This window comes from Carassius auratus, chromosome 28 (assembly GCF_003368295.1).
Source record: "Carassius auratus strain Wakin chromosome 28, ASM336829v1, whole genome shotgun sequence".
Lineage (NCBI taxonomy): Eukaryota > Metazoa > Chordata > Actinopteri > Cypriniformes > Cyprinidae > Carassius > Carassius auratus.
Genome location: NC_039270.1, coordinates 2,658,522 through 2,685,707, shown reverse-complemented (window position 1 = coordinate 2,685,707; position 27,186 = coordinate 2,658,522). Strand labels below are relative to the sequence as shown.

The 27,186-nt window shown below is 40.3% G+C and overlaps 2 protein-coding genes across 3 annotated transcripts in view; one reads left to right on the top strand and one right to left on the bottom strand.

The window, feature by feature from the left end:
- The window catches only part of LOC113047426 (zinc finger protein 271-like), a 102,589-nt gene that overhangs the window by 58,214 nt on the left and 17,189 nt on the right, over positions 1 to 27,186 (top strand). The window lies entirely within an intron of this gene.
- Positions 1,340 to 4,597, bottom strand: LOC113047483 (uncharacterized). Its single transcript, XM_026208870.1, has 3 exons — positions 2,659 to 4,597; positions 2,412 to 2,547; positions 1,340 to 2,273 (listed from the first exon to the last, which is right to left on the bottom strand). The coding sequence occupies exons 2-3, from the start codon at positions 2,523 to 2,525 to the stop codon at positions 1,470 to 1,472; spliced, it is 918 nt and encodes a 305-aa protein (XP_026064655.1). The 5' UTR covers positions 2,526 to 2,547; positions 2,659 to 4,597; the 3' UTR covers positions 1,340 to 1,469.

Below are 27,186 nucleotides of genomic sequence, written 5' to 3'. Positions count from 1 at the left end.
AACAGGAAGCAATGGCTGGATAATTTCATGTTTATAATCACGCTGGAGTGTTCAAAATTGTGATTATATAAGAAAGGGAATATACTTGACATATTTTACTCATAAGAATTTCTAGGGGTGCCAATAATTGTGTCCAACGAGTATTTGAGAAAAACATTTATTTCATAATTATATTTCCCCTCCATTTTAAATTCTTATTATCCAATGAAAGGATACATTCTTGTGAATTTTTTGAATAAAAAAACAAAAGGATTAACAATGCAGATGAATTTTCACAGCCTTTTTTGATCATATTTGCCAAGGGTGCCAATATTTGTGGGCATGACTGTATAGCACCGCCTATGTGTTCCTTGTACTGAAAGAGAGTTGAGAAAATAAATGTTCCAAGTGTTGGGAATATATATTCTACTGTTAATAAAAGGTTCACTTGAGATGCCTTGTGTTTCTTTGAAATCATTCTGAATTGGCCTACATCAATTTATTACATTAAAAATGCAATGAAACATTGAAATTGTACTATGTCATACAGTAAAACAAAATATGTCATATGGCAAAACATTGGATTTTAAAATAAATAAAAATAAATTGTTTGTTTACATGGTTCATAAAAATAATGGAGGAGAGCTAGTATGATATATATATATGACATTCTGTAGTCGTTAAAACAAAATATGTAGTATTTGTGGTGTAGGTGTTTATATTTTGCAATTTGTTATAGAATACTTACAGATCAACTATTACATTCTTGGTTGTATTTATTTTGTCATGAATATCAATATTTATTTATTTCTAAAAATCACTTCGTTTTACCGTATGGCATTTCAAGGACTGTATACAAAGACACACATTAAAATTTCATATATTGTTATTTTTTATAAAGGGCACTTATAAAAACAAAAAATATACACATAGATTTACATTAAAAATGCTAGATTTAATTTGTCTTTTCATTTTTATTTTTTTACTGTTTTGAAATTCTAAAACGTCGCTGACCCATCTACAGTGACACTTCAGTGCACAAAGTTTTTAGAGAGAAGGTGGATTTTTACTTTTACACATACATGCCTAAATACCTGTCAATGAAACAGTAACTGAAATCAAGTTGTAAGAGAAATGACATCTGTAAAACAGCACTCAAACATGTTAATAAAATGTTTATTTGTACGATGTCTGTTTCTTATGTTCAATTCCATTCTCTTATTTGTACAATGCCAGTTTCATTTTCAGTAAATTTCATTTATCTTTCTTGTCATAAGTTTTTTTTTTAAATAAACCGATTCAGAGTTAACATAAAAAATGGCAATAAAACAGTAACAGTTAAAGCAGTGATCCTCAAATCTGGGTCGCGAGATCCACTTTCCTTCAGATTTTCACTGTAACCATAATCAAACACACCTGCCTGTGATTTTCTAATGATCCTAAAGACATTGATTAGCATGCAGGAAAGTCTCGCGAGCCATATTTGAGGATCACTGAGTTAAAGTAAGCCATAAATGTAAAATAGCATACCAGTACTCAAAGTAAACAGTCATATAAGAGTTATTTGTCATATAAGAGTAATTTGACAACAGATATGCGACTGTAAAACATTGATTAATGTTAACACTGTGGGAAAGGGTGATGACACAATCAAAAAGTTTGTTTTGTTTGATCCTCCTAATGACTCGTTCCACATGCACACGCAGTCTAGTTATTGCTTGTGTTTCTTTCACCTGATGTGCTGGCATCTGCTTTAACCTGGAGAGAAACGGTGGACAGTACACTTTGCAACTGACACAGTCACTAATCAAAAAGCCTTTATCAACCATAACTGCCATGTCTTCTGTCAGTCTTTTTGTTATCCCACACTGTTTAAAGAGCTCCATGTCACTCATTGACCCAGCATAAAGCTGAGAGACAAATGTCACTGGTCCATGAGGAGCTATTCCAGTGAGGCCTTTCATTGTGCAGTGAGATTTGTAATTTGAGTACATTTCACTTTGGAGTAGTGGTGAGGACTGTGTTTGACATCTGATCTCAGTGCAGTCAATGATGACCTGTGTGTCTGGGAAATCCGTGAACTCTTCAGGGAGGTTAGATTTCACTTCAGCTGCTGAAAGCCACACACACACTGATCCCAGCAGTGTATAGAGGTAGTTTGTCCACGTCGAAATTATTCTGCTCACTGTGGAAGGATGCATATGAACTCGGTGTGCCAGGTCTCTCTCCTTTAAACCAACTGACAAGTAGATAAGGAAAAGAAAAAACTCATCAATTGGCTGCAGCAGCTGTCTCTGGAAAAGTAAAAAAATGCATGAAAGGTAAGTTAAGTGTATAAAAACATATAGATAACACATTTTAAATACTGTCCTGTACGGTGTTCTGTAAATGTACAGTCACACTTATCGTGTGCATGCAAGTATATAACCTACCTCTGATGGTGGCAGTACACGTGTGACATCTTCATGCTTTCTGGCAGCAGATTTCGATCTGGACACACGAATGATTTTGTGTATGGATGGCTCTATAAGCCACCAGAACGACATCAGGTGATGGTAGCTGGGAAACCTGTAAGCAGAAGTCTTATACTGAATACATTTACAAATTGTTTACATACATCTAAAACTGAGTAGATGTAATCACATCTATATGTAAGATTCTACCAATGTTTAGACTTACCTTGTGTAAAATCTGATGTCCTCATCTCATCCGGCAAACCGCTCCAATCCGAAACCACGCTGAACGTGTAGCTCATGTAGCTGTTTTTTCAGTTCCTCCACTTCATTAGAGAGTTCTTCTACTTTAGTACATGCCAGGTCTAATGAAGAAGGCTCAGGAATGCTACAGTAATCATGATCCATCGTTACATCCATGGGTAAGGGTTCAGCGGATACCACTTCGGCAGGCCTCTCTTTCCTCTCCCACACACTGGGCCACAGTGCTTTAACTGTGTAATTATTCCAGGCAAAGAGCACTGGCACAGCACCAGTTACTAACTTTCTCCGTGCCTCTGGTGTTTGCGGTTCACTAAACTGATCAATGCTAAAATGTTTACTGCAAACCTTAGAATTGCTGGTAGGACAAAAATCGTCTCGACGTATGTTCACAAGCCACCGTTTTCTAAGGTCGACATCTGCAGGAAAACTGTGAAAACTTAAAGTTCCGTTGAACTTTGCAGAAGATGTACATAGCGGAACACAACAGTATGCGCTCTATACCTTCTCCTGTCTCTGAAATCTATAAACACACTTTTTTGTAACATTTTCTCCAAACGGCAAAACAATGGCCGACAACCGGAACTCAGCGAGCTCTATTACTTCAAAGCGGAAGTACGTCACGAATCTACGTGCAAGTAGTCTATTTCTACAAAATGTCACGATAAACTATGTTGTGTAGAAATGCACAGAATTTCTATCCCTATCCAGACTAGCTGACCGTCACAGATGTAAGCTATAGCCTACATCCTACAACATTCATTTAAAATCTGGGATCTAAATTAATTATTTTAAGACACATGTTGCTGGCATAGATGGTGACAATCTACATGGATGCTTGAAAAACAACAAAGTCGACAGCAATATTGCTAAATATGATTTATTAAAGATACTGCAATGTGATAAACATGGAGACAACGTTAGCCACAATTAGCTATCGCCTGTTGTCACTCACCAAGACACCTGCCCAATTCTCAACCGATTCTCCTCACACCACGACTCTATCTCTCTCCTCTGTCCATTTACCCTTCCCCTTAACTCTACCTGACCACTCTCTCGTCTAGGCGGCTCGAAATTATACGGCAATGGCCCATCGTAAGAGTTGACATTTATGCCAACTGCAACCTCTTCACTGTCTGACTCCATTACCAAGAGACGATGTTTACCAGCCGTTGCGTCACTTCCGATCAGAGCGTTTTTCACAATGGAAGTAATTTTAATCACAATTTCTTTTAAAAAACTGTTTTAATGCCAATTTATGATTAATTTCTTAACGGAAGTCCAGTTCCTACACTATTTATCTACACGTTCATTCACAATGATCTTCAACTTGAAAGATGGGCTTTAAACTGGGTTGGAAAGCTTGTGCTGTAGGGAAGTGAGTGCGTTTGGGTCACTGTTGGTCGATATCTCTCTATCTATTTGTCTGTCTATCTATCTATATATCTAGTCTATCTATCTATTTATCTATAATCTGTGCTATAATCTGAATACTCTCGTCTACTACTCGTCTATCTAGTCATTCTCAATGCTCTCAAGGTGGGCTTTGATAAATTCTCTCCCCAAAGTGACGAGATACAACCCGATATGATGCTGCATGAGCCAGCCAGTACAGGAACAACAGCACCTCAATATCCTTTTCCCAGCCATGGTCAGAGTCTGACTTCAACGCAGCGATGATGGACATGATGGACTGTCGTGAAAGCCGGAGGCTGAGGCGATGGTCAGATCCATCTTCGAAGTATAGTCGAAGCATTGGCACAGCAGCATTCAGGTGGCAGTAGGTTGTAGGGCTCACAGTCTGTAAATGTGTATTTACTTTTTTTTTATATTATGTATATATTATTTATCTTGTATATATTGTATCTATTTGTAATATTTATTTAACGTAAGTATATATTGTATTCATTCTCTTTCTCTCTCTCTCTCTCTCTCTCTCTATATATATATGTATGCATTAATTCAAGTTTATTCATTTTTTCACGTGTCTTGTTTGTCCTGTGTATTTTTAATTATTCATAACAATAAACTACTTAATTTCGTTGATCTAAATCAAACTCTGTCACGGTGTTTATAGACATCTCTTCTTATTCTGAGGTAAAAATTTTAAGCTATAGGTGATTATACTTAAGTTATTTTATAAACATTGTATAAGCTGTCGACGAAGGCGTGATCTACGAGCAGCTGACCTATTCCTCCTCTGAGCTGTTGATCCTATCAACGTTAAAACGCAGATGAAAGCGGTAACAACTACAATAATTAATATTAATTAATTAAACAATTGCTGATGTTCGCGCAGTCGAGTGGGCTCTTTACATTTTCGCGCTGTTGTGAAGAAGCACGTCACGTGACGACACCAACATTTAGGATGTATTATGCACGAGTTCCATTCATACTACCCACATTCATACTATATAGAACATTCTGTTCTAACGGTCGAGTAGAACATTCAAATTCAAATGTAGTACCCAGTACGCAGTATACGATTTCGGACGCAGCGCTGGTCTTTCTTCCTCTCGTCGCTTCGCTCCAGCCCAGCGGGAGGCGCTAAACTCATACGATTGTTTGACGAACACAGTTAAACCTCAGAGGAAGAAGCTCTCTGTTGTTACGTCGGTGTGCTGCCTCAATAAAAACGGTTAGACAAGTTTCTATGAGAAAAACAATACAGATTTTGAATCAGTTCAGTAAATACCTGTAATATTCTCGTCCTCACAGTCGTGACTGAGTTTTGAAGCGAGCAGGAATATCTGGAGGAGTTTATCATCTAAACTGAGATCTGCTGCTGTGAAGATGGAGTTTGTAAAAGAGGAGAGAGAAGAAAACACGAGTGAACCAGAAACCAGCACGATAAAACACGAGGAAACAGAAATAAAACACGAGGAACCAGAAACCTGCAGAATAAAACACGAGGAAACCGAAATAAAACACGAGGAACCAGAAACCTGGACAATAAAACAGGAGGAAACAGAAATAAAACACGAGGAACCAGAAACCTGGGCAATAAAACACGAGGAACCAGAAACCTGGGCAATAAAACACGAGGAACCAGAAACCTGCAGAATAAAACACGAAGAAATAGAAACCTGCATAATAAAACACGAGGAAACAGAAATAAAACATGAGGAACCAGATATAAAACACGAGGAAACAGAAACCTGGAGAATAAAACAGGAGGAACCAGAAATAAAACACGAGGAACAAGGAGGTTGGTGTTTATTCTTCATTCATTTTTAATGAATGTTTGTGGTATGGGCTTACAAAGCTTTTTTTTTTCCTGGGTATTTTTGAGACTTTTTTTCAGACATTTGTGTGTGTGTGTGTGTATTTTTTTTTTTTTTTTTTTTTTTAGTTATTAAGCATATTAATAACTTAAATCTGATAACACTGTAATCGGCACAATCTGTGCAACAATAATATGCTGTGCTGCATGGATGTAGAAGTACATGTTTGTGTTTTTGAAAAAACAAAGTTTATTTGTGGTTAGTGAAAAATGTATTTTAAGTCACTAAAATAAGGCCATGATACACATACAGAACATTTGTTCACAAAACATAATAATATTCTGATGTCATGATAAATGTTATTTTGAATAATGTGTATTACCAGACAGTTTGAACAGTATTTTTTCTACTATGAAAATGCACCAGCTACTGTTTGGTTACCCACATTCTTCAAAATATCTTTTTTCTTTTGTGTTCACCACAAGAAAGATATTAAAGGGTTAGTTCACCCAAAAATGAAAGTTAAGCCTTGTTTTACTCACTCTCAAGAACTCTTTAGGTGTATATGACTGATTTCTTTCAGATTAATCCAATCTGATTTATATAAATAATTATCCTGGCTCTTCCAAGCGTTAGAATTGGAGTAAGGGGCCGTTCACATATCGCGCCTAAAAACGCGTGAAAAACGCTAGGCGCGCCACTTTCTCTTTCTTTTCCAAAGCGCTCGGGCAGTTGCGCCCCTGAGGCGTCTTCCTTTGCTAAGCAACCATGACGTGCTCTCTCCATGAAGACGCTGACATTTCAGCAAAGGAAAAATGGATTTGCGCAACTAAAAATCACTTGCAGTAGCTCTGCTACTAAATTTATTTAAAAATGGCAATCCATATACAACTATGAACAGCTGTTCCTTCATCTCGGCTGAGTTTTCAACGTTGTTACGTGAAAGGATGAAGCTGATTGGTTAGTTCTTGTCACATGACCCGCGGTGCGCTTGCGGCTCTCTGAAAAGTTTAGATGTTTTTAACTTGATGCGGTGCCTTCCATTACATGACGTGCCTGGAAAAAATGGGCCATCGCACAGCGCGCGCAAAAAGACGCTACATGTGAACGGCACCTTAGAGGGTGTTTTTGTTCAATAGTCCAAAAGTAGTCAAATAAAGCATGCACATCTGTAATAAAAAGAGATGAATAAAGGCTTCCTGTAGGGAATTGGTTTGTTTTTGTAAGAAAAGCATCCATGTTTTAAATGGTATAAACACTTTTTCCTCACTTCTCCTGACTGTCATATATTCAAGCGGTTCTGGGCAGATGACGTAGGACACACATGCACTTGTGATTAGTGACGAACATGGAAGCGTGGATGAGAGACACCAAAACAAATCGCTGGTCACTAACTAGAAGCATTAGCCTAATTAGGAGGATTTCAATCTAAGCCAAGAAGAGACTGGTTTTCCTTTGCTAAAGTAAGGAAACTTTGTTCTTGTAAACAATATTTGTGAGACTCTCATATCTCAGAGGCATGTGCTTGATGCATACGTCTTAAGTTAACCTCCAGAACGGCTTGCACATATGACAGTAGAGCTGCGTTTCCACCACAGGAACTTTACCCAGGAACTAGAGACTTTGGGCTGTACTTGTACTCGGTGTGTTTCCACCGCAGGAACCAGGAACTAAATAAAGTTCTGGTAAAAAAAAATTGCCCCGTTGATTCGTTCACGAGTTAAGAACCGGTTGCATCGGTTTTCGGATCACCAGTAGTTCTTTCAATAAACTGGTTTTAGAAAACGGTTCACTGGTTCTTTTGCGCTCGACGTAATGGTGTCATTTGCGATGATTGCCCTTGATTCAAGCCTTTGATTTACCCGCGCTCATAACACTAGCACAGAATCAGTTCAGAATCAATCACCAAAAGAATCAGTTCAGTTTAGACACTCTGTGTGTCGGTCTGCTTCACACTGAATCACACATGCGCAGTATCATCAGCTCCTCGGTTCTTTTTATCTGGCTCGGCTCGGTGTTCATCTTCAGTTCTCTCTTCACAGCAGTTCAGTCAGTGTCCTGTTTGAGGGCATGAATTACTCCGGGATATTGATTTGTTTTAACTCCGAGGGAGTGTCAGCCACATAAAAAAACTAACAGTTTAAGTCATTTGTAGATTAATGCGTATTAGAGATGCGAAACGTTTGAAACGATTCAGTTCGATTTGGTGAACTGAATGATTAGTTTGCGAACCGGATATCCAGACTGCTTTGTTTTGAACTATCTCTCACAACAGACACGGAAGAGAAGACAATGCTGAATAAAGTCATCGTTTTTGCTGTTTTTGGACCAAAATGTATTTTCAATGCTTCAAAAAATTCTAACCGACCCTCTGATGTCACATGGACTGTTTTGATGATGTTTTTCTTACCTTTCTGGACGTGGACAGTATACCGTACACACAGACTAAATCTAAAATATCTTAAACTGTGTTCCGGAGATAAACGGAGGTCTTACGGGTTTGAAACAACATGAGGGGTAAGTTATTAATTACATAATTTTGCTATCTGGGTGAACTAACCCTAAGCCGCAAAAGTTGTTTGAAATATGAATCCTGCATGTTCTGTGCGTCTTTGAATGATCGAATGGCAGAGACGTGCAGGTTTGTTTACTACATAGATTGAAGCGCGTGACACTTGCATTAATTTCAGCATCTGAGCTTCAGACTTCTCTCTCTATCAAGCGATCTGAACTTTCCGATTCATGTCAATGTACGCACAGCGCACCTGTATTTGACGCTCTGTAAACTCTGTGTGAAGGCGCACAACTCACTGTCGCTTTCTCACACATGCGGAGAGAGCGCGAGAGTCTTACCATGCTGAATCAACATCCTACATGTAAACTATATTCTTTGTTGTCTTCTCGTCAAAATAATGGAGCTCATTTAGAATTATTCATATTTTTCGAACAAAAAAAAGATATGACGTTTTTTCCAGTAGTGGGCGGAGCTAATGCGCAAATGGCAATTTCATTGGCTGGCATTTATCTATTACCGTCCCTGGTTTGATTTCAGCAAATCAGTTTGACCAAATGCATACAACGTGATTAATATTCATGAACCCAGCAGCTGATCAATTAATAGTGCATTGTATATTGTTAGTATGGTAGTGGAATTATTAGCAGTATTATCTTTTAATAATAATTCATATGATCTATTACTATTTTTTTTTTTTTTTTTTTTTTTTACAGAAACCCTCAATGACCAAAAATATCTTAAGCATCACCACCAGTCTTAAGTTCAGTTAAAATGACAAATATGCATTCATTAAAAGTTCATTTTTACATAAAGGCATTGTGCTGCTAAATATTACTATTATTTAGTCACATGTATGTGATACTGCTACTACTGTTGAAAAAATTAATAAACTTTATTTTTTTTAAAGAAATAAATCACAAAATATTTCTTCCATGTTTTAATTTTAATAGTAAATCCCCTTTATTTACAAAAATAAAATGTTTAAATTTCATACATTAAAAGACAAATTAAATTTGGGTGAAACTTGTTTACTGTTTTTCATAATTATATAACTTGTAGAAAAACTTTAAACACATTTGAAAATAAGTATAAAGAATGGCATTGGTTTTATTTTTAGTGATAAAAAGTTTTAATTTTAATAATTTTTCTTGGTACCGAGAACCGTGGATTTTCACTGGTATCGGTACAGAATACTGAAATTTTGGTACCGTGACAACACTAGTTGTTAATAAGTTTAATGCAGCTTGTAAATTTTTTCACAAAACTTTTAGTTTTTCTCATCCGTTAAATATATTTTTTACACATTAAAACAAATTGCTCTGTAATTGAAAGTACTTTTTACAATCATTTACAGCATAGTTTAGGATTAACATCAGGAAAACAACATCAGTTTGAGCCCAGCGCTGCCTCCATGTGTTCTGGGGTCTTCAGGAGGTGAGTCTCTTGGTGAATGGCCAGCACCTCCTCAGAGACCCCTGCAGTACAGGGGTCCAGTCTGATTTAGAGAAAGAAGGAAAAGAGGAATTGTTTAGCGCTATGAAAACGTAGTTAGAAGAAATATTGAGGTAGTTATGTAAACCATTTTTAGTAACTACAAATACCATATGTTTAAAACCCCAAAAATGAAAATAACAAACCTGGAACAAGTTAAGGGTGAGCAAATGATCACAGAATTGTCATTTTTGGCTGAACTATCCTTTAAGTAAAAGTATTATCTTGCATACTCCAATATACATAAGGTATTGAGAGTAAAAGTAAAGGTATGTACAGTCTTATTCTGAAAAATAATTTGTCAGGATGGTTTTACATTAATATTACTTCTGCACTACTGTGTATGTTGCAGTTTACTTCTAAATATGTTCAATGTTATTCAATTTAAAGTTGCCTAGTAAATATACTGTTTGGAAGTTTAATCTACAACAATGCATCATGTTGTAAAAGACCATATTTTTGTAGTGCTGCTGTCCTGTGAGAAAAACAAAACGTAGTACTTTATATTTGTAGGAGTAAACTTAACTAATGTACTTCCTTAAAGTCCACCTCTGATTAATGTAACAACATTTATTGTCAGAATCATTTATTTTCAGAATAATAAATTCAAACATAGCACTGTTCAGCTGTGATAGCTCAATGTTCAGCAGCAGCTATACTACGCACTTAATTTTTTTTCAGTTTTATTTTTATGCTTAACCGCTGGAAAAAAAAATGCGTTGCAAACCCTAAATATCACCTTGGTCAAGACAATAAACTATATAAAAATCACACCTTCTTAACATATCAGTCAGCATTTGAACTGCGGTGTGTGCAAGTGTGTGTATTTTGTAGTTTTTCATATGTATAATTATAATATTCAAATAAGCTCCGAACCAGAACCTGCATTTAAAGTTGTAATCAAACAAAGGACGCAGCAAACCAGTGTAACTTACCTGGCCTCGGTCTTGGCTAAGCCTGAGTTACATAACTCTCCTCCATTATGATGTAAAACATAAAAGCACAAACGAGCAATTCTGGCTCCACCTATCCTGGCAGGATTATCCTCTCGTCAGCGCTCTTCTCGCACCGTTGCAATGCGACAGAGCAGTAATCGGGAACCTCTGGGGGCGGAGTTAGGAAATCCAGCAAAGGCGGAGCATCTCACGCACTTCGAAGGGCCCTTTGTGCATTTCGGAGACCTGGTCTTCGATGTCCGTGGCCTTCGAAGTGTGTACACTCAACTTTGGTGTGTTTTTTCACAAGACATTTCTACCATTTGTGTTGCCAAATGTGCCATGATCAAACTTTCACTGAGTTTCAATAATGGATCTATTGTGTTTGAGAAAAAAATTCTCTTTTCCTACCTGTGACAATACAATGGGGAAAATGTTGGAATTGTTGGAATTTATATTAAGACCCCGCTATTGTTGGGTTAATAACTTAATCTACTCAGAAGCTAGATAGTCTTTATTAAATTAGCTCTCAATGAACAGAAAATAACTCTGGCTGGCACTGCTTGGCACAGCTGCTGTTGTTCTGGAGCATATATGCAGCAAAAATGCATATATGGGGAAGTCAAGGCTTAATGGTTAGAGGGTTGGACTCCCAATCGAAAGGTTGTGGGTTCTAGTCTCGGGCCGGACGGAATTGTGGGTGGGGGGAGTGCATGTACAGTTCTCTCTCCACCTTCAGTACCACGACTTAGGTGCCCTTGATCAAGGCATCGAACCCCCAACTGCTCCCCGGGCGCTGCAGCATAAATGGCTGCCCACTGCTCCGGGTGTGTGCTCACAGTGTGTGTGTGTGTGTGTGTTCACTGCTCTGTGTGTGTGCATTTCGGATGGGTTAAATGCAGAGCACAAATTCTGAGTATGGGTCACCATACTTGGTTGAATGTCACTTCACTTCACTCACTTCAAAATATCTAAGATAAATTGGCCGTTTATTCTTAAACCAATCAGCGAGCTCGAATAGTGGAAGCATAGTTACAGTTTAATATTTATTTTTTCTTACTTAATTATATAGAAAATTATGTTATTATCTTATGACATTTTTATATCTGAACGATAATATTATTTATTTTAAAGAGCCAGTAAGATGAAAATTCTAAGCTTCCTATCACTGTTTATAAGTCCTGTACATTAGGTTTAAATCCATCCAAGGTTAAAAAACATTATTTTGTCAAAATATCATTTTAAAATTACCTCAATTCTCAGAGATCCCCAAACGGGGAATCAAGTCATACTCCACATTCCATACCATACTCCATTCCATACTCCACATTCCATACCAGATGGGGGCAGTATGCCTCAATAAAGTGAATTGGTCTACTCTAGAGTAACAAACGAGAAACGGCATAGTCTCTATGCTCTGCCCCTACTTTCACAACAACACTACAGCCATAGCCGAAGCTTAACTGTGCGTTCACACCGCCGGCGTCTAGAGCGTCAAAAATCGTTCTTGCCGCTCTGCTCACGATGCTGCAGAAAGATTTGTGAGCGCTCAGATGCTCTAACGTAGATCGAATGCTTATTTTGTATTTAAAGCGGCCGCAAAGCAAACAAGCTTGTTGATCTCGTGCAGACTAACCACAAGGAGTTATAACCTCATTAAATATTTTTGTGGACGAAATATTAGGATCCTTTACTTAAAATGAACAATCTCAGACACCTTGGTCCACGCATCACTTTTAATTAATTTTTTTATGTCCCTGTAGGCAAACAGGGACACATCATAGATTAATACAAACGCTAAACAGCAATAATCAACCTGTCCTTTATTCTGCTTGGGAACTAATGTGCCAACTCTCAAGCATTCACCGTGAGACACACGCAATTGACTCTTTTCACACGCTTTCACGCCACACATCAATTTTTTCACGCACAGAAAAACCACGAAGCAAAGAGGACACGGAGACCAACAGACTAGACAGAGCATGTTAGTTATGATCCATAGGGCTGTGCAAAAAATCGAATGCGATTTTCATGCACCTCTCATCAGTAAAGATGCTCCTGTTATTAGAAGTATATCTCCAGCATGTGCATTTAGATCAGGGTTGCCAGGTTTTCACAACAAATCCTGACCAGTTGCTTCTTAAAACTAGTTCAAAACTAGCCCAATCGCGTTTCCGGGAGGTTCCCCGATAAAAATTGCTTCCCGGGGTTAATATATAAATTTTTGGAAAGGGTTCCCCTTGTAAAATTAGCATTTTAGTGGCTAAATATCACGTTATTGGTATTGGGATTGCTTCAAACCGCGGACATGAAAAACAACCGCAGACTTGGCAACACTGGTTCAGGTGGAGCGGCAGTTACTGCCAGAGCCTTAGTCTACCTACAACTAACACAAAATCGCTTTCAAAATCGTCAAAGAATCGCCTGCGATTTTAACATCGATGTTGTGTAGATTGTCAGTGAATTACGGCTTTGTGTAGTAAATGCCAACCAGTGTTGCCAAGTCTGTGGTGGTTGTTTTTCATGTCCGCTGGTCACAGCGACCCCAATACAAATAACGTGATATTTAGCCCCTAAAATGCAAATTTTACCAAGGCAACCCTGCTAAAAAACCTATATTTTAACTTTTTTAAGGATTTGTTGTGAAAACCTGGCAGCCCTGATCTGAACACACGTGCTGGAGATATACTTCTAATTACAGGAGCGTCTTTACTGATGAGATGTACATGAGTAAAGACATGAACAACCCTATATAATAAAATGGGTAACGTTAAATTATAGCTAGCTAATTATCAAACGCAGCTACGGTTATCAGTTGTCTCCAGCGATTAAAAGCAGTGCCGATGTTTACTCTGGTATTCTTATCGGATTTGATTTGTGATTCCGAGCGTGATTGTTTCCCTGTAGCGGGTGTTGGTCTCTTGCCAAGGGCTTCAGCTATCCTTCCGCTCTCTTCTCTGAACTGAAAGTAGTGGGGTGTACTTTCCACACGATTGACTCAGGTTCAGGTACGCCCTGCGAGTTATTCGTGTATTGCAGGTTGGCTGGTGGTTATGTTGCCTGCATACCGCCTCCCATGGCCGAAACTGGTATTACAACACCTGTCGGGCCGGGGCTAGTAATGCTAATGCTAATTAAGGTTGATATCTCTGCAGCACTATAACTTGACATTTTTTTAATGACATCATCGCCCTTATTTCTTCTCATTCTTTTGATGCGTGTAGGTCATGTTATGGATATTTTTACCTCAATTTCTGCATATGGCACCTTTAAATTAAAAGATTAACTGTAACCCTGTGAAATTAAAGGCAATAACTGCATAGTTCTACAATCCAAACAAAACAATCAACACACATTCAATAAGATGTTTCTTGATCAGCATTCAGTATTTTAGTTTTAAATTTTTTTTTTTTTTTAAAAAGGTCTTTACCTGTGTCTTTATTTACAGACTAAATAAAAGTATGCTATATAAATAGATTATTCCAAAATGTTAAAATCAAATAATGTTGGTGCGAATAAAACAAAGATGCTAAGTGTTTTCATTCATCCAATAATAAAAAAAAAAATAGGGAAATGATTCACATCTATATTTTTTTTTTTACTTGAGCCAATGAAAAATAAATAACTATTCTCTCAAGTAAAAAAATATAGATGTGAATCATTACCCTAAATTTGTTTAATTGGATGAATGAAACACTTTTTCTCAGTGTGCTACAGCAGATGATTTTTAAATCAAATTAAGTCAATGTAATTTTAAGGTAAAATAAAAATAATCAACTGTCGTTTACTTCTGGCTTTTCAAACGTGTATGCAAGTTCCACTTTACAAAAAAAAAAAGTTTTGTCACAGTTTAGTCCGTTTCGTTTCTCATCCAACACGTGAGAAGTTGATCTGAACATCTCTTCATGGTCTACTCGTGTTCAGGGCGCTGACCGGTAACAGTAAGTTCGTGCAGCTTTAGTGGGCGCAGAAAAGGGACTCTTATTTGTGCACCAGTACACTGACGGCTAATTGCTTCCTGCTATCTGTGCCTCAGACATGTAGCTCTGCATTTCCAGTACTGATCGGCTGCCCGTGTCCTGCGCACAGATTTCGAAATACTTCCAACACAAACAGAGATGTATAGTAACGAAGTAGAACTACTTCACTACTGTGCTAAAAGGCGGTATCTGTACTTTACTAGAGTATTATTTTTTTTCTCCTACTTCCACTTTTACTTCAGTACATATTTTCGCTGAGTTTAATACTTTTACTCCGATATTTTTTTTTTTTGTGCTGCATCCTTACTCGTTACAATTAGAAAAATGTTACAAATCATTCCATTACAAAACCACATTACCACTGCCAAAACTGTAGATGGCAGGTTTGATGAAGCTGGCATATCATTGAGCGAAGACTGCGCGTGCTGACTGAACTGCTGTGAAGAGAGAGATGAACACCGAGCCGAGCCAGATAATGACTCGTTCACGAGTCAAGAACCGGTTGCATCAGTTTTCGGATCACCAGTAGTTCTTTCTGACAGTTCGATTCAATAAACAAGTTGAAGAAAACAGTTCACCGGTTCTTTTGCACTCGACGTAATGGCGTCATTGGCGTTGACTGCAAGCCTTCGGTTTACCTGGGCTCATAAAATTAGCACAGAATCAGTTTAGAATCAATCACCAAAAGAATTAGTTTGGTTTAGACGCTCTATGTGTTGGTCTTCTTCACGCTGAATCACACATGCGCAGTGTCATCAGCTCCTGGGTTCACGAATCGGACACGTCAGACAAAAGGTTCTTGTCTCGTGAACGAGACAGTGTGTTGTTCGTTATCTGGCTCGGCTCGGTGTTCATCATCAGTTCTCTCTTCACAGCAGTTCAGTCAGTGAACTGTTTGAGTAAATGAATTACTCCGGGATATTGGTTTAACTCAGAGGGAGTGTCAGCTACATTAAACAAGTTAATAGCTTAAGTCATTTGTGGATAAATGCATATTGGAGATGCGAACTGTTTAAAACGATTCAGTTTGATTTGGTGAACTGGTTCAAAAAGATCCGGTTACATCGAATGATTCATTCGCGAACCGGATATCACAAACTGCTTTGTTTTGAACTGTCTTAAACTGACAACAGAAACGGAAGATAAGACAATGCTGAATAAAGTCGTATTTTTTTTGCTATTTTTGGACCAAAATGTATTTTCGATGCTTCAAAGAATTCTAACTGACCCTATGATGTCACACTGCTTTGAGGATGTTTTTCTTACCTTTCTGGACATGGACAGTAGACCATACACACAGCTTCAATGGAGGGACTGAGAGCTCTCGGACTAAATCTAAAATATCTTAAACCGTGTTCCAAAAATGAACAGGTCTTACGGGAGTGGAACGACATGAGGGTAAGTAACTAATTTTGCAAATTGGGCGAACTAACCCTGTAACCGTTTTTTGTTTACAAAAAGTTACAGTCAGAGGAATTGTGATTGTCCTTTAGGTTAATAATTTCAAATAGTAAAAACAATATGTTCAAACTTTTGACTACATTCTTTAATAACTACATAACACAATACTTGTACTTTTACTTTCAGTACATGAGTAGTACATTTTAAAATAGACTACTTGCAATACTTAAGTACAAAAACTGTTGAATACTTTAGTACTTCTACTTAAGTGTGGTGCTTAAAGAGCACTTCAACTTCTACTCAAGTCACTTTTTTGATAGAGCACTTGTACTTTTACTCAAGTATGGTTCTCTAGTACTTTATACATCTCTGAACACAAATGACATAGCGAACGATTACAATGTAGTCTGTGCACGCGGCAGCACTTCCGGAAAAATCTTTTTGTGGCTTTTTGTGTTCTCTTTGAAGGCTTTTTGTGTTCACAGGAAAAGTAAATATATATACACAAATATATATATATATTATTAGGGCCGGGACTCGATTAGGGCTGCAGCTATCGATTCTTTTTGTAATCGATTAATCTAGCACTTAATCGATCGATTAATCGAGTAATCGGATAAAACGATTTGTGTGTGTTTTTGAACAACCAAAACAAATAATGCATAACAAAAATGATGTGGCTGTAAAATGAACAAGCATTTGGCTTTTATTTCTCAACAGAGGTATTTATTTCCAAGTCCAAAAGTTTGGCTCCAAAAGTTAAGTGCCAAGTTGGCATTGCCAACAATTATAGAACAATGTACTGTAACATGTATAACATGTATTGTAAAACTAATATGAATATAAACTTAGTTTTTTGTCTTCTTAATACACAACATTACAAAAAAAAGGATTGCACCTTCTGCAAACTTAGTTTAGTTAACCTGAGAACAAAAAATGAATATAAAATATCAAGCCAAACAGGTACACAATGTATAAAATGTATTAAAAAAATTATGTAAATAAAACAATTATAAACAATTATAAATAATAAGCTGTAATCTCAAAACAAACATCAAAATGTACGTGTGTGTGTGTGTGTGCGTGCGTGCGTGCGTGCATGCGTGTGAAGGGGTTCTTTTTTTAGGCTATACTCTCTTGCAATTGAACGTGATAGTTACGTTTACTACTTTAAAACGTCATCAAAGTTAAACATCATATCTAGTCAAACCGCATCACGACATCGCTACAAATGCAGTATGGGATTAAAATCAGCGAACATCAATAGGCTTAGACTACGTTAACTTACCTTGTTTCAGCGATGCTTGGTGAAACAGCATAGAGTGGATGTCTTCTGTTCAGATGCTGAATCATGGAAGATGTGCTGTTGTGGTATGCCAGCTCTATTTTGCAGTAGAGACACTGCACCTTGTTCTCTTCTTCATTAAGTGTGTAATGATCCCACACTTTAGACAATTTCTGCCGTTTATATATAGATCTATTCTCCGCCATCGTGCCAACTAAATTCAAAAGGTCCGTGTGAATAAACGGTCCGTGTGACACAATCAAATCCCTGCGCCGCGCGTATAGTGCGCGTCATAGGAATTTAACGAGGCTTCGAGGCAGAGTTTTTGCCTCGAGGAATTTTTGTAATCGAGTAACTCGAGTAACTCGAGGAATCGTTTCAGCCCTAGACTCGATTAAAAACATTTATCTAATTAATTAGAGGCTTTGTCATTAATTAATCGCATTTTAATCGCATATAATTTTTGACCTGAGAACAGTGAGAAGTAATTTTTTTTCACATGGATTTATAGTATACCATTGAATAATGACTGAATACATAAGCTTAAGCAACAAAATATTGTTTATTTCAACCAAGTCTAGCAATAATTAGAGGCTTTGTCATTAATCGCATTTTAATCGCATATAATTTTTGACCTGAGAACAGTGAGAAGTAATTTTTTTTCACATGGATTTATAGTATACCATTGAATAATGACTGAATACATAAGCTTAAGCAACAAAATATTGTTTATTTCAACCAAGTCTAGCAGACCAGTGCAATTTTTGCCATTAAGTGTAGCAATAGCATATTTAAAAACAATTTAGAAATAGTACATTTTAGAAATTCAGGAAGCTTATAGGTGCTGGAACCTTCTGTAAAGAGTTTTTTTTTTTTTTTAAGTAAAACACAATACTGTCAATTACATTCAGAACATTGGAAACACTGACTATTAGAAAACATCTCTCTGTTGCTTCAGAGGCCATAACATACTAAGTCCAACTCTCAATAACCTTGGCCAAAACAATAAAGAGTTCAACATAAACTGTTGAACCAACAAAATAATACATAGTTCAACATAAAGTGTAAAGTCCACGCTAGCTGCTATATGTTTTGCGTTGAGGTGATCTTTGAGGCTCGATGTGCTGCTGCGGTGATATGCGAACGCTAGTTGGTGCTTCAGTATAATCGGTCCGCCGAAACTCATCCAGTGAGAAACGTTCCATGGTGCAAAAATAAGTTATTAAAAATACGGGATTTTTTTTCTGTAATTAATTAATCTTAGTTAACGCGTTATTTTTTGTGTAATTAATTAATCTCAATTAACGCGTTAAACTCCCGGCCCTAATATATATATATATCATTGACGGACAAGACTTTTTAATAGGCCAATTTTAAAATACCGAAAATATGGATATGACATTTTAGTGTTTTTACACTTAAGTTAATAATACATAGCCTTAAAAAAAGTCATCTGGGGCGACCGTAATACATCTCAAAATTCACATTTTTATGTATCATTAAGACTAGTTGAACTCATATCAGTAAGTAGATAAACTGATGAAGAAAGATAAACTTTAGTGCCCTTTCATTTTATGAAAACCATTATTTCACAAGTTTTTTCTATAATATCAGTCTCCCTCATAATCCAATCCAGTTACAATATTGATTTTTACTTTAAAAGCAAAAAAACTGAATTCGCATTTATACAGATATTACACATTCAACAATAGCATACCACTGATTAATATTTGAGGCTAAACTGATGGATATTTGGTTATGAATTTATTTTTTTATCATTTGTTGGTTACCCCACATGACATATGGTCGCCCCAAATGATAAGAAAACCACAGGTATAAAAATTTCAGTTAAAATGTACACAAAAGAGTTCAAGACGAAAGAAAATCTAACTTTTTATTCAAATGACATTTCAACATTTAAATATAACAAATCAGAAGGACATTAACATTTAAAATTATATAATTTTTTATTGCAACACACATTAAATGCTTCAAGAACAAGAACTGAGTAAAGAATCTCTTTTTTGCAACCTTTATGATTCATTAGACAGGGATGAACACTACTTGCATCTCAATTAACCTTTCAACATTCAAATATCACAAATAATACGTTTGTTTTTCTGGACCCATTTAGCCTCATAAGGCAGTGATGAACACAACTTTTATCTAAGCTGAGGTATTTCTGAACTTCACCCAATCTTGGAGAGTCAGCTTTAAGAAGCGTGATGTTGCTGACTCGGGCTCTGAGATCACAGCATGCACATCTTTTCTGTAGTAGAAAATTAAATCTACAGTTTGTGGCGACATGAGGAGGTTTTTGTCACCAGATTGTAGCATACAATTGACCTGCACTTCTTCTCCCACAACCTCAAGCACTTGGCCAACATAAGGCTTTTCATCATCAATGACAAAAACAAACTTGCCACAAAGATCTAGATTTTCTTGTTCCCTAGGTGGTTGAGGAGGAGAGCTTGGGGGATTCTCAGTGTTGCACACAGTGCGTCTCACTCTCAGGTCTACTGTTACGGGCTTGTAACAAGGGCATGGACTCCTCTCTGTTTTCCTACAGAACCATGACACAGTCCTGTGAGTGATCTGTGAAGGCTGGGTAGACCAAACCTGGTTTCACTAGTTCACACTTACATATAATTAGCTGAGGTATGGTATGAGTATTTGGCATGCTGTCCGGGGAAGGGCTCCGAGCTCGGGAATTGCCCGAACCTAGAGTACCCCCCAAAAAGGCAAATGTACAAGAGGACAGCCGCCAGTTTTAAAGAATGCCCCTCCAAAAAAGCAGAGTACTGGGGGGGGGGGCTGATTTGGTTTCTGAGAAGTCATCTCGTTGGCAGGCTGGAAGGGCCTACGTACTCCGGAGGGAGCGACTTGGGCGTTGGGAGAGTAGGCCCTACCGGCTGCAGCTAGTGAACTACGTGGTTGTCGGCACCCGGTTCCGTAGGGCTCGAGCCGATGCTCAACTGGAGCTTTTTAGCGTTGGAACAGTGAGCCCTACCGGCCGATTAGGAGGAGCAGCGTGGTTGTGGTGCCCGACCGGGAGGACCAGAGTTGCCTCGACCGGAATAGGTCACGGTGTCGGCGTACAGGCCCTACTGGCTGATAGCCCCTGCTATTCAGTGGGTGAAGGGCCTAACGCTGACCGAGAGGGCCCATGAACCATCCGACAGGAGATTGAGACTCAGGATGACGGACGTCTGGGTCCTCTCGGTTTGGCAGATAAAAAGCTTTTAGGCTGGCCGTCAAGGAGGACTCTGGCGACATCCGAAGGGAGATCCCGACTCACGGCATCGGATGGATGAGACTCGCTTGCGGCCGGCAAGCATAGGCCCGTCCGGGAGACTCTCACCAGACGTCTGAAGGGAGAACACGTGACAGACGGGTAAGCCTCGGCGGACGGGGAGGGTTGGAAAGGAAAACCCGACTGGGAGGACTCTCGCAGCATCCGATGGGGCCTTTAACTCAGAACATCGAACGGGTAAGCCTCGCCAGACGGGGTTAAAAGATGTGAGAGTAGCTGAGGGTAGTTTTATTTCTTTCTTTCTTTTTTTTTTTGCAGGATTTGGCGAGAGGACGAGACTCGTAGCGTCGGACGGTTAAGCCTCGCCTACCGTCAAATGGAAAGGTAAGTTGCGTGGCCGAGAGACTGTTACCGACGTCCGAAGGGAGCACACGCATCGAACGGGTAAGCCTCGCCGACCGTAGAGTGGAAACGTAAAGCAAGTCTGTCCAGGAGGCTCTCGCCAGCGTCCGAAGGGAGCACGCACATCGAACAGGTAAGCCTCGCTGACCATAGAAAAGGAAAAGGTAAGCTTGTCTAACCGGGAGGCTCTCGCCGGTGTCTGAAGGGAGCACACGCATCGAACGGGTATGCCTCTCCGGATGGCGGACAGAAAAGGTAACGATATGTGGCCAGGAGGCTCTTGCCAGCGTCCGGCGGGGACAAAACTGGGTGAGCCTCGCAGGCCGTAGGATGGAAAAGGTAAGTTTGTGTGGTCGTTAGGCTGTCGTCAGCGTTTTAAGGGAGTTTGCTTCTCCCGGCAAGAGACGGGTTAGCCTTGGCGACCATAGGAAGGAAGGAGGGTTTATTTGTGTGTTTGGTACTAGCAGCATTGAACAGCTTGCTTGTAGGTTTGTAACCTAAACCACGTGGTAAGGTCGTGGTTGGCTGGCCAGGAGGCTGTCTCCAGCGTCCGATGGGAGCACTCGCATCGGACAGGTAAGCCTCGCTGGCCAAGGGTGGAAAAGGTCAGGTTGTCTAGCCAGGAGGCTCGGACCGACGTCCGATAGGAGCTTAGCTCCAGGAATCGAACGGGTAAACCTCTCTGGCTGAAGGACGGAAAAGGTTGTCCGGCCGGGAGGCTCTTACCTTCGTCCGACAGGAGCTTGGCTCCCGGATAGAACGGTTAAGCCTCGCTGGCCAAAGGACGGAAAAGGTAAAGTTGTCTAGCTGGGAAGCTCTCGCCTACATTCAATGGGAGCCTTGACTCCATGAATTGGACGGGTAAACCTCTCCGTACGTAAGACAGAATGGCAAAGCAGGTAGCCGGGGGCTTTCACCTATGTCCGAAGGGAGTGTGAGCTCCTGGCAACGAACGGGTAAGCCTTATTGGCCGCAGAATGGAAAAGGTGAGGTTGTCTGGCCGGGAGGCTCTCGTCAGCATCCGATGGGAGCTCAAGCTCTTGGCATCGAAGAGAGAAGCCTTGCCGGCCATAGAATTGAAAAGAGTAAGGTTATCTGGCCGGGAGGCTATGGCCAGCAGTCGGTGTCTTTTTATTTATTATTATTATTATTATTTTTTTTTTATTTATTTTTATTTATTATTATTATTATTATTATTATTATTATTTATTTAAATTTGTGACACCAGATGGGCAGTCTCTCCAGCCATCGGAGGGAAAGTTGAGATAGTTTTATCTGCGACGCGCCCGTTAGTTTTCAGCGAAAGCGTAACTTGCGGTATTGGATGGGTACATCTTGCCATCGGAGGGAAAATTTGTTTGGGCTGCGATGTACTCATTGGTGTTCGATAGGTAAATGTAGCCCTTTTTTTTTTTTTATAGATGGGTAAGCTTCGCTGGTGGTCGGATGGAAAGTCCAAGATTGAATAAATGGGAAAGCATCTGGCAGGATTTTAATACTTGCGATGTCATACGAGTAAGCTTTGCTGATAGTTGAACGGAGAAGGCAAAGTTTGGTTCAACCGGGAGCCCTCTTGCAGCGCCTGGCAGGGAGTTCGATACTAAGGATGATTTGTTTGTCTACGAGGGTAGACGCTGTGAGGCTTACTTTAATAATTGTTTACCAAATCCAATGAGCTGCTTCCAATAATGAGTCCGAAAAATCTTGGTGCAGTCATAGTATCCAAAATTAAGCGTGCAAAAATAAATTGGATTTCCTGTGCCAGTGTACCCCAAATAGGTCCCATGTATCGGCGATGTGGTCATGTCAGCACGTAAGATTGATGGTACATATCGACGATGTAATCGTGCATGGGTGGAGTAAGAGAAAGATTCTTTATACTGTCTGAGCTTACTATTTTCCATTTTGACCATGCAGGTGCACAAAAAGAGCCTATGGAATCGCCAATAATCGAAAAATATACTTTCGGACGTACTGATACACTGGTATTAAGTATAAAATACTTTATTTAAATACTGCTAGTTCATGTAGTCGGCACTACTGTCATCTCGCTTGTCCTGTGAATTTTTTTTTTTTTTTTTTTAACCTACGGGCTCACATCATCCTATGAAAGCACGGGCGAGCGGGAAATGCAGTGCTGAGATGGGAGAACGGAGCGGTTTGATAGCCTAATTATGGTAGGCCGCCTAATGATTATTACAAAAAACATTGGTTGGAGAATGGGCCTAATATCATCTTGGCTATTGTCGATACATGATGCCATCACCGCAACCTCGGATGCATGGCATGCCTTTAGGTGGAGGTGACTTTTTATTTATCTATTTTTTATATATATATATATAATATTATATTTAGGTATAGAAAAGGCTCCTGCGGGAGCAGACGCTGCTACGGCATTGGGGAGAACGGGAAAGGCTCCTGCGGGAGCAGACACTGTGCGGCAGTGAGGAGGTATAGGCAAGGCTCCTGCGGGAGCAGATGCTGCTGCGGCAGTGGGGAGAACGGGAAAGGCTCCTGCGGGAGCAGACACTGCGCGACAGTGAGGAGGTATAGGCAAGGCTCCTGCGGGAGCAGATGCTGCTGCGGCAGTGGGGAGAACGGGAAAGGCTCCTGCGGGAGCAGACACTGCGCGACAGTGAGGAGGTATAGGCAAGGCTCCTGCGGTAGCAGACGCTGCTGCGGCAGTGGGGAGAACGGGAAAGGCTCCTGCGGGAGCAGAAACTGCTGCGGCGTTGAGGAGGTATAGGAAGGCTCCTGTGGGAGCAGACACTGTGCGGCAGTGAGGAGGTATAGGCAAGGCTCCTGTGGGAGCAGACGCTGCTGCGGCAGTAGGGAGAACGGGAAAGGCTCCTGCGGGAGCAGAGACTGCTGCGGCGGTGAGGAGGTATAGGAAGGCTCCTGCGGGAGCAGACACTGCGCGGCAGTGAGGAGGTATAGGCAAGGCTCCTGTGGGAGCAGACGCTGCTGCGGCATTGGGGAGAACGGGAAAGGCTCCTGCAGGAGCAGACACTGCGCGGCAGTGAGGAGGTATAGGCAAGGCTCCTGCGGGAGCAGATGCTGCTGCGGCAGTGGGGAGAACGGGAAAGGCTCCTGCGGGAGCAGACACTGCGTGACAGTGAGGAGGTATAGGCAAGGCTCCTTTTTTTTTTTTAACTTATGTCTGTATCATTTCGGTGAGGTTTAAACGTGCGCGGTAAGGCGAATGTAACAATAATAATAATAATAATAATAATGCATTTTATTTGTAAGAACAAAAGCAATGCAACAATTCATTAAAGACAGACAGAACGTTGAATCTGTAGTCCGAATCTATGCGCGATCCACACCCCGGATCAGCGGGTGGCGGTAATGCACCTTAAGGCTGGTTTGCCAAAACCGCCATAAAAGCCGCAAAACTGCTTTTAAATGCAACGCTTTGGATGCCAACTGCCGTAAAAATCCAATGAAGAAAAAGAAGAACCTGTTTTTAGCGTCTTCGCCTGGAAATGTATTGGTCTGCGCTGCTAGAGGAAGCGGCCTCAAACTGCCACTCGGCCGGAACGCCATGGTGAAAGACTGAGCCGCGGTGAAAACTGTTCAGCCCAGGCTGGTTGGATTCTTTCTGTTGCAATCCAGCGCTCGAAGAGAGCTCGGTCTCGGGCGGCGCGATCGTTGTATCGAGCAAAGCGAGCTCAGAGTTTGCACGGTCTATTGGCCACGATGTGTGGCTTGGCGAGGATAGCAGCTGTCGCGATGACGCTTAATGCTGCTCAACGGCCGTGTTTGGCTGGGTAGAAATGATCTCGGGTCCGGCAAAAGCAGCAGGTCTTATAAATCCCCTGTGTGGCGCTCTTTGTTGGTACGAAAATTGGGTCTGTGATAAGGTGACTGACGAAGCGAACCAGCATGCTGATAAACCGTCAATGGATAGAGGTAAGTCAGCGATATTTATACTGTGGGATTGATTACTTGATTGTGGTCCACCTGTGTTGATTAGGCTAAGTATCTGACGCGCTCCTCCCGAATCTTATTGATAATTACATGTATTTTAAAGGTGCCCTTCACAGCCTCTAAGTTGTCAGGAATTAGCTCATCACACTTTTCAATGCTTGCTCTGTTTACCCAATAGTGTGTGATGCTTGAGCCTAATCTTGTGTTCAGCATCTCATAAGCCACATTTCCACTGTCAGGCCAGTGCGAGCCATGGCTTAAAGCGGGCGGGACGGGGCTCATAGCCTCGGGCCAGTAGCACAGAGGCCAGAGTAGCGCAGGGTTTCCACAGGGGAGCTTGAAGCTCCGCTGCTCGTCACTAAAACACGCCCTTTACACGCCTCTCAGAACAACGTCATGCAACCTCATTATTTCACTAGAGAAGTTATCAGAAAACTAAGAAATAAGTCACTGGAACATGCGCGATCACAAAACGAACATGATAAAAGCAGCCGTTTGTTTGCATGCTTTGTTATATATTCAAATTCAAAAGCATGGATGTTTTAACTATAGAATAAGTGATACAGTGATCATATTGATTTAATTCATCAAGACTCAAAATTAATCACACATAAATACACTTTCTATTTTATTTATTTATTTTTAACGCTTATGAAAATAGCCTGCTTATTCAGTGAGTGTTTCTGTTTATTTGTAGTCACAGTGGCCTATACGTCACATTAAGAATGAATTATATCTTTACTTTTAAAATCCTGAACAAAAACATATTTTTATAATAGGCAACATGAGCTAAACTCTCGAGACGAGGCTTGTGATAGATAATATAAGTTACTAAATAAATACACGATTGTGATAGAGAATAAGAAGCTGACGTTTAATTACTTCAAGCGGTCATATTTACCATGTTTAATGTTAATGCCCAGCGTGCATAGTCTTTTACATCGCTTATAAATATTTATGCCTTGTTTAGTGATTATAATCCACATCGGTTATTTAATGCTGGTGTTAAAGTTGATATCTTTCTGAAATGATCCGCACTGACGCTCTCCAGACACGGAGAAACTCCGCCTTTATTCGTAACCCCTCCTCTAGCCCCAGCTGGCCCGCTTTGGCCCAAGGTTTTCGTCGGGCCAAAAAACCCTGGCCGTTGGCCCCAGGGAAGCCCCGGCGAGGCACGATTAAGCCCCGGAAGTGACAGTGGAAACGCGACTGGCCCTGGCACGCACTAGCACGCCCGGTCCTAGCTCGATAGTGGAAACACGGCTATAGAGTTGCTGTGGTGTCTGAAGTTCACCACCTCTTTGGACAAAGCGATCTGCTTCTCTTTTTATTGCCCCACCAATCCCATCTGGGGCCCCTCTCCCATGAGACTTTTCTGAATAATTTCAGGTCACCTTAGTGAACCCAGAAAGGAAAGGGACAGTACTGGGGAGGTAAAAGTTGTTTTTATTCCGGTGAAGGGTTGTGATCTGTGGGAAGGCTTCACGAAGCTCTCCTAAGATGGGCTCTAGATGTGCCCACACCGCCCGCTCATCATGGCGCAGGCTGTTAGAGAGTGTTGCATAGGACTTTGTTCCATGCACAGTGTACAGGACTGCTGTGTGGATAGTCGCTTGCTGTCTGCTACCTCCAAAGTGGAATGCCTGAACCTCTGTGTTCAGCTTACATGCATAATTCTCTGAGAAGTCAACATGCAGAACGGCTTCACACCCTGTGATGTTTTGTTTAAGGTAGCGGAACTGCTCTGCCTGGTGCAGCCAGTTAAACTGATTGTATCGCTAAGGACTCTAACTTCTGAGAGAAAAGCTCCATTAAGTTCTTGATGGTTCCACTATAGATCTGTTTCACCATGTTGCCAAACATTCTCTCTCCATTTGTGGAAGTTACCCTCTTCCACTGCTCCCAGGTGACTTCTGAGCTGCTCTCTGTCTCAGGGAATTCTACCTCCTCATAGCAGCACTTGGCACAAACACGGTCCATACAGTCCTTATTTTTTGGATCATAACCAGCAGCTCAGAAATGCTTTTTGTTTTCAACAGCCCTCTGCTGTAGAGCTTGTTGGCCAGCAGGTGGACAT